At 31.5% G+C, this 8,882-nt stretch overlaps 1 protein-coding gene across 2 annotated transcripts; it reads left to right on the top strand.

Annotated features, from left to right (window-relative positions):
• Positions 1-4,036: 4,036 nt before the first annotated feature.
• Positions 4,037-6,099, top strand: LOC108484204 (40S ribosomal protein S12-like). Of its 2 annotated transcripts, none has more exons than XM_017787905.2 (5): positions 4,037-4,134; positions 4,241-4,285; positions 4,556-4,844; positions 5,512-5,577; positions 5,764-6,099. In XM_017787905.2, exons 2-5 carry the CDS (start codon positions 4,278-4,280, stop codon positions 5,815-5,817), a joined length of 417 nt encoding a protein of 138 aa, XP_017643394.1. In that variant the 5' UTR covers positions 4,037-4,134; positions 4,241-4,277; the 3' UTR covers positions 5,818-6,099. The 2 variants fall into 2 exon arrangements, with proteins under 2 accessions (XP_017643394.1, XP_017643395.1); XM_017787906.2 differs by having other exon boundaries at positions 4,046-4,138.
• The last annotated feature ends 2,783 nt before the right edge of the window (positions 6,100-8,882 follow it).

Raw genomic sequence — 8,882 nt, 5'->3', positions numbered from 1 at the left:
CAAAGGTAACTCTTCCATTAGGAAAGTCTTCAAAGTCAACAAGAAAATTCTTATTTCTTATCATGTGTCTTAAACAAGCACTTTCAAAATACCACACATCTTCATAAGAAACCTTCAGGGATCTATGAGCTACAAGTAAACACTTTGCTTCTTTCTTCCTCTAGTCATGTTTACCTTCTAGCATTTGAGTGGCTATATGTGGTTCGACCTTCTGCTGGCACTGAGCATTTCCACCTCAAATCATGTAACATTTTGAAACACCTTGGTCTGATATGTCCAGGTTTGTTACAGTAATGGAAAATGATTCTAGATCGAGTAGGAACTTTCTTATCAGACTTAATCACAACAACCTTGGTTGAGCATTCACCAACTTCACTTTGCTTGTTTGTTTTCACAAACACAGTTGTTCTCTCTATGATAGCTTTTCCAACCAATGGGAACATATCTCTAAGCCTTTTCATCAATAAAATTAATGTAGGTTTTTATTCTAGCCTTCCAATAGGGATAGTTACCATTCTTAAGCATAAGAGATGCATAACCAAATAACCTTCCATTGTTAGCAAAAAGCAACACCAGGATTCACCACTAGAAACATTAAGTTTCTGCTCTTATACCAATTATTGCTACCTTAAGTTGCTTGTTTGCTTAAAATTACAAATGCAATGGAAGTGCTACACTACAACTGTCACTACGACTTGGCACCGCGAAAAATTGTGAAAACAAAATAAAAATAACACCAAGGTTTGTTTATGCGGTTCGATTTCCCTACGCCTACAGAGCCTAGCTAAGTGAGTAATTCCACTATTTTTAATCTATAATACAACAAGTTAATCACACTCTATCACTATCCCCAAGTATAAAGATCTTACCTTTGCAACAAAAGATTAGAACACTCACCTCCAAGTCTTCCCCCGAGAATTTGGGCAATAAACATTTCAACAATATTTATAATAACAGTTTACACTCTCTCATAAAATAATTCTTCAATGAACAAATTAGAATACACTTATTAAGCTCTCATTACATAACCTAGACAAGTTTTCAACATATATAAATTTCATTTTGGTAAAATAGAATCTAAGTGAATATAAAGTAACTCCTTGAAGAAAAAGCTATTACATAAATAATAATCAAAATACAATGACTCAAATATATGATCTCCAAAATCAGCAACACTATCTTGATCACATCTCCACATTCTAAGAACTTAATTGATTCACTTGAATCCAGTCCAATCTTCAAATGTCAAGGGTTGGTTTCTATAGATGGACCAAAGTATCTTCAATATAACAACACATAACCAGGTTCAATGATTTTCTTCATTAAATTGTAAATTAAAACCATATAAGACAAATTTTTAACCACCTGCCGTTGGCATTACAGAGTGCCACTAAGTGACTCTTAACTCATTTTGCCTCAACGTGTATGTATGTATGTAATACAAGTTTAAGTTTAGGTGAGAGATAGGGATTGGGAATTTGTGAAAATATATATGCGTTTTAAGTATTTTTACAAATATTATTAAATTATTTATATATAAAAATAAATTTAAATATTATATATTATTTAAATATTATAAAATAAATTGTGATAAAAAATAAAAAATTAAAAGCATATTATATCGAATAATATTTTAAAAATTATTAAAAATAATTTGAATTTTTAAAATCTACACTAAAATCATTAAAATAATACTTCTAAATATTTAATTTTAATATTTAACTATAGCATATAAGACACTTGCAGTCACCCCAACCCTGCTTGGGGAGTCTAAAAACTCTTACAATATATCAAATATTTTTCTTTATAAAAATCCACACTAAAAATTAAATACTGATGTTCAAAACTTGGATAGTATCTCATATTTGATGTATTAAGACTTGACACCCACGTCTCAAGTCTAGTTAACATAGCCATAACCTCTATCTCTTGAATTGAAGGATAATAAATGATTAAGTACACTCAAGTTCACCTCCTTCTGCATGTTGCAATAGCAATAACAACAATATCAAGTAAACTAAAAACCAAATCTTTAATCTTGGAGAAATTGCAAATGAAAAATAAACTGTAATAGAGTATAAATAAGAATACCATGATTGAAAAATAAAACATAATAGATTTGTGAATGAAAAGCACAAAAGCGGAAATGCAACAACCTAAATTTTCACTTATTATCTCTATGCTGAAACGTAGAATCTGAGTCGGCAGGGAGAAGTATGAAATACTTTTCCCATGATTGGACTACTGAAAATGCATTGAAATTTTAAACCAACTTAATCAAGGAAAAACAAACAATTACCCATAATAAATATACACATGAAAAATCCAACCTCTAATGTCAACAAACAAATCTAGACAGACATGTTTTCCATAGCATTAGGTTGCTGAGATTAATTTAGAAACAAATTTTTGTGTTCAATGCATAGCATTAAAGCCTTTAGAATCTAAGCCAACCAAAAGGAGAGAGAACAATAACAATGTTTATATAAGGTTAACTTTAAGAGAGATGGATATGGCTTGTGCTATTTTTTTATGGGTGAACTACACCATAAGTCCTTTTATTATCTGTAAATTATAATTTTAATTTATTTCTTTTTAATCTTTATACTTTTGAAATTTTAATTCTAATAAAAATGAAGTTATCAAATCATTATGTTGAGTCTTGTTATTTCCAAGGTCTTATACGACAAATATAGTTTTGAAGTGATGGATGCAGTGCCTACCAAAGGTGACATTGCGAGAAGAACAACAAAAACAAAAAGTAGAATAAATTGTTTATGCAAATCGATTTTCCTTTGTTTGCGAAGTCTAGCTCAATGAGTAAATTCACTATCTGGCAACCAAATACAACAAGTGGTTTAAGTTCTATCACACTCTTGTATAACAACCTTTCTTTTGTACTTAAAAATCTAAATCAATCACTTCTAAGTTTTTCACTGAAAACGTGAAAACTTAGACTGCAAAACCATGCAACTAATTTGTTTTACTCTCTTAATGCGCTCACTAGAATAAGTTCCTCAATGAACATAAAGTGTTATTAACTCTCAATACAAGAACTATACAAGTCTCTTCAAATATATAAGAGTTTGAGACTAGCTATTATACTAGATCTAATACAATCAATTCCCTTACAAAACTACAGGTAAAATAACATAAATATCGTATGACAATGAAGTCTAAGATAAGTAGGATTGATTGAGATAAGTCTTCAATGCAGTCTCGATATGACCTCCATAATTCAAGGAATTTAATTGCTTCATGTGATCCAATCCTCAAGATAGGTTACTTTAAATGGATTGATCTTCATAGAAGGACTATCACATTTCTGCAATATTAGCATGATTCACATTCAAAATTTTTGTTTCAAAAATTGCCAACTTTAAACATGGAAAGTTATAAAGTCTGTCGCAGTGTTAGCTCAATGATCACTTTCATTAACATTGCACAAGCCACTTCAAGTATACTTGCCTTAACAAATATTATCACATGTGTCATGTCATTTAAACTTGTTATTTCTACATATTACTCATAAAAAAAATTTAATTGGTAGATTTAATGATTATTGTTTTATGTTAAGATTGAAATTTCAAATTTTAAAATGTATGAGGACTAAAATGAACAATATTGGAGAAAATGGACTAAACCTACAAACTTTATGCATTAGTAGAAGAATTTAACCAAAGGAATTTAAATGTTAGCATATGAATCAAGATTGAAATTTTAAAATTCAAAAAATACAAAGACTAAAATTAACAATTTAAAAGTACAAATACTAAATCAACTACTTACGATGCATGATTAATAGTAAAATTAATCAAAAGGATATAACTGATACTATTTGGATTATGATTAAAATTTTAAAATTAAAAATATAGTGACTAAATTTGACTAATTTAAAAGTATAATAATCAAATTTATAATTTAAAAAGTATAATAATCAAATTTATATCTTACACATAATACATGGACTAATAACAAAATTTAACCTTTGCAAAGCCCAATTGAAAGAGGGGAGCCCAAAGGACCCAATTAAAAGATTGAAAGAAATAGGGCTTCGTTTATAAGAATCCCTTCTCTAATATTGCCAAACCCTTCCCCATTCCTTCGCCACCCAGCTGCTGCAAATTATCTCTCGTGGGTTCGCCGCTCTACATATTTCTGTTCTTTAGCTTTCGCTGTTTTTAGATTAGCCAAAAGATCCGGTTCCATTAACGCTGTCTTTTTCTTCTTGTTTTACCAGGAAACAGTACCTCCGGTTCCAACTTCAGCTCAAAAATATGTCAGGGTAAGCAACAATTTATCCCTTTTTAAAGGTTTCAAGGCCGTTTTCATTACACTATCACATAAATTTTAATCTTTTTGTTGGGTTTGTTCTGATTTCTCCATATGAAATTCGAATTGCTTTGCATTCTCATTATATACCCTTTGGGTTTGTTTGAATTGTTTATTTTATTTCAGATTTTATTATTATTCGGAAGTTTTATCATGATTAGGGACAACTTTTTATTTTTATTTTAATGTATTTATGTTGTGTTCGTGCTGCTTGCTCTTGCAGGGAAGAAGTTGCGGTTGGCCAACCCGAGGCGGCGCCTGCACTCGGTGAGCCAATGGACATCAACACAGCCTTGCCACTTGTGGTTAGGAAGTCACGAGCTCACGGTGGTCTCGCACGGGGCTTACATGAAGCTGCTAAGGCAATTGAAAAGCACAATGCGCATCTTTGCGTTATAGCTGATGACTGCGACCAGCCGGACTATGTTAAGCTGGTCAAGGCACTTTGTGCTGATCATAATGTTAAAGTGCTACGTGCCCCGAGCGCAAAAACACTCGGCGAGTGGGCTGGTGTAAGTGGCATTTTGTTGCTTGTTTATGTTTGAATTATTTCCTTGTGATCAGAACATGCTGAGGGTGCTGTACTGATACTGCTTGTTCATGATATGTTGAGTAGTTATTAGTTTTGGGAGACATTAAGTTAGAAAGTCAAATTGAAAGGGACTACTATTTCTGTAAATGCCGGTATTGTCAAGGCACGATTGCATCTTGTGCCTTAGCACTAGAAAACAATAGCTTCTTAGGTCCTTTTTGGCAAGTGCCATTTGATTAGGCACCTGCCCAATGTGCCTAGGTGTGCTTTTTTGCAAGGCAGTAGGCGTAAAATTTAATCTTGTCTGATTGAAGTCCATTTAAATTTCCTTTATTTTTCAAAATTTTCAATAGATATATCTTTACTAGTAAGAAAGGGTCAGTACTAAATTTTCTACTTCTCAATATTTGAATATTCGACAATAGGCATGCACCATAAGAAAATCATGCATATTGAGCAATAAAAAAAGTTGCTGTTTTGTATATATTTATATACAAAAACACACATGCATATGTAATGCACTTCACTCAGACTAGCACTCTTTTTGGCACCTTGTGCCCGAGGTAGTATAAGGGTTGTAGCTCCTAAAGTGTGCCTTGGACCCTTGAAAACTGGTAAATGCTAATTGTGTTCATCTGTACATGCAGTTGTGTAAGATAGACTCTGAGGGTAAAGCACGAAAGGTAGTTGGTTGTTCCTGCGTAGTTGTGAAGGTATGAGCATGTACCTGGGAGTACAATCTTGTTTTGCTTACAGAAATATTTGTCTAATCAAATTCGTTCTTTCTTCTAACCTTATTTTCCGTTTTAAATCATTTCTATTGCCAAGCAATATTTAGAAAACTTGAGTACATGTTCTTGACTCATTATTGTTGGGATCTATGGTTCTTTCTTCTGCAGGATTATGGTGAACAACATGAGGCCGTCGAAGTTGTTCAGCAGCACAAGGACTAGGTGACCGGAAGATGGTTTCTTTGGTAAAATCAAAGCGATTTTTCTGGGCCATTTATTTATTTTTGATAGTAAACTGTGGATTAATATGCCTGAGAATTTCTTTTTTCTTTTTTCCGAAGTTGTTGCAATGCTGAACTGCTCGGTGTTTCTTAAATATGCTAGGCTTTTTTTCCCTTTACTAAATTATGTGTTTAGTAGGAGCAAGCCATTTGGAAATCCAACAATTTTATCAGATGTTTTGTCCTCTATTTATGACAAACCAGTTCAAGTTTGCGTTGTTAATGGGGCTAGGACCCATAGCTAAGCTCGATCCAAATTGTCTGTCCGGTTATAACATTGTTATTGGTTCATGGACTTAGTTTCATGCTTGACTATTGAAATTGCTTTTCTATGGTGGGGCAGTGAAAGTAGCCAAATCAATAGGAGGGAGAGAATTTAGGTTCAAACTCTGGAAATGACATTGGTGGAAGCAGCAGCCATAAACTCTGAAAGGGTTAGCTTTTATGAACTGAAAAACAAATATTTATGGACCATAAAATGGAAAAATAATTTGTTAAAGACAATCAAATTATAATATGTTAGGACATCTATTTTACCGGGTTTAGTCGAGCTCGAGCGTTGTTTTTAAAACTAGTCTATGATTTTTGTTTGATTCTTTCTGATTCATCAGCAGCTTATTTTATATTACTTTTAACATATTTTTATATTTGTAAAAAATGCAACTGTCTATTTCGTTGGTAAAAGTTTATGAAAGTTGATTGGAGAATTAAAATCATTATTCAGAAAAACTAAAATATTTTTGTTTAATTAACTTAAGCATAATGCGAAAAGATAAATTCTTCCAAATACAATTTTTTTCTATGGGTTTTTGATATAATAAGTATGAAATAAATTTTGAATATCTTAAAATTTTTTGAATAATTTCATTATAGGTTTTGATTATATTTGTTTTTTTTGACACAATGTTTAGAATTATCTATAGTTCTTTTTAACTCATAAATATGAGGAGAATACGTTTTAAATCTGTCTTCTTGGATTAATAACAATGCTTTATATACGACTATCTATTTTTTAATGATAAATTATTTCAAAATTTTAATAAAATAAATTCAACTTAATATTATCTACTTTAAGTGATAAGTAGTTATCTATATACTTGTGTTATTTAATATTTTATTTTTAAAAATTAGAATGAGTATCAAACTCCTTAGTTTAAATGCAAATATTTCGTAAAAAATTATTTGACGGATTTTTTAATTATGAAGATTTGGATTTAACTTTGACACCATGATTTTATTCTCAAAGAGTATATTATAATTTTTGTGAATTTCAAATTTGAAGTAATGTAGATAAACAAATCAAATGAATTCAAATAAAGTCTGCTTGAATTAATCTTTAAGTATTAAAAATTTGAAATTAAGCTTCCAACTCGATATATTCGATTACAACCTAGTTGGGTTACTTTTTCATGAAAAAGAACATGAGAGCCAGATTTAACAAAAAAGTCCAATCTCCCATTTAGTTAATTTAATATTAATTAAGCTTTCTAGTAATTCTCTTCAAGTTTTTTATTTGTTCGTTCCATGTTTATTCGAACAAGAACGAATTTTTTACTTGGGCCATGAAAGGATTCAGCCTCTTTGATGTTAGTTGTTCATTGTCTACAAGATTGTGACATATTTGACAAAGCATCAATTTGGTTCGACTAAGATTCTCAAGTGTTTCAATAAATCGTTGTGATGGTCATGAATTTATTGGATAATAATTGAGTTCTTATCTTTATCTTTTAGAGTATATCAAGTTATTGGAGAACTTGTTTATGAAGACTATTGTGAGATAAATATAGAATATAATTAATGAATAAAATAAGCCTTTAAAGGAGTATTTCAAGCTTATAAAAACACTTGTTGTTCATCATGTTGGAGAGCTTACAAATGGGCTATTGATCGACATTCTTGGTGAGTTGCGTAGGGTGTTTTAGACATTCCCTATTTAGGGATTTGTTATGGAAAGATATTATGTAATGTGAGGTATTTGAGGGAGAGTGATTTGTACAATTAGGATCAATATTGGGGCAGTAATTACTTCTTTGAATATGGGTAGATTGACTTAAGCCAATAGGGGATCCAAATAATTGGTGAATAATCATTCTCCGAGCGAGGCTCCATAGATGTAGGATTGGAGAAACTTTTCTCTTTGACTCACTTGCGCTTTGGATTTGTTTTGCAATCTCTCTTAAATTTTGTCCAGAATTTGTTCCAATAGAAGATAGGACGAAACCGTTTTTTAATGGCTGTAATACAAGTTTTTTGTTCCAGCATCCATTTGTATATTAATAGTTGGAACAAAGTGAAAATTGAGTGCTTTTTCAATTGGTATTAAAGCGGGCTTCAAGAGTTATTTGTTTATGATTCGATGTTCAGTTTGCGATAATAAAATTGATCAATGCTTTGTATGCCTGGGTGAAAGTGTAGTGCTACACTTAATCGCTTGGGAGTAACTCTCAGGGACAATTATAATGAAGATTATGTGCCGTGTGAAATGCTTAATTTATGGTCAGTAACCTGCTCATTTCATGTTCTATTCGAACAATAATGAATTTTTTGCTCGAGCCATGGGAAGGATTCAACCTCTTTGATGTTAGTTGTTTATAGCCTACAAGATTGTGACATTTTACAAAACAACAATTTGGTTTGGCTAGGACTCTCAAGTGTTTCAACCAATACTTGTGATGACCATGAGTTTATTAGATAAGGATTGAATTCATATCCTTATCTTTTAAAGTATTTCAAGTTCCTGGAGGAATAAAGGCTATTGTGAGATAAATACGAAATATAATTAATGGATAAAATTGGCCTTTAAAGGTGCATTTCAAGTTTATCAAAAACATTGGTTGTTGATAACATTGGATAGCCTATAAATAGGCTGTTGATTGACATTCTTAGTGAGCTATGTGGGGTGTTTTAGACACTCCCTATTTAGGGATTTGTTATGGAAAGATATTATGTAATGTTAGGTATTTGAGGGAGAGTGATTTGTACAACTGGGGACGATATTGGGTCTAC

The sequence above is a fragment of the Gossypium arboreum genome, chromosome 6 (assembly GCF_025698485.1).
Source record: "Gossypium arboreum isolate Shixiya-1 chromosome 6, ASM2569848v2, whole genome shotgun sequence".
Classification (NCBI taxonomy): Eukaryota; Viridiplantae; Streptophyta; class Magnoliopsida; order Malvales; family Malvaceae; genus Gossypium; species Gossypium arboreum.
The sequence above is the reverse complement of the archived record's forward strand: the minus strand, read 5'-3'. Positions and strand labels throughout refer to the sequence as shown.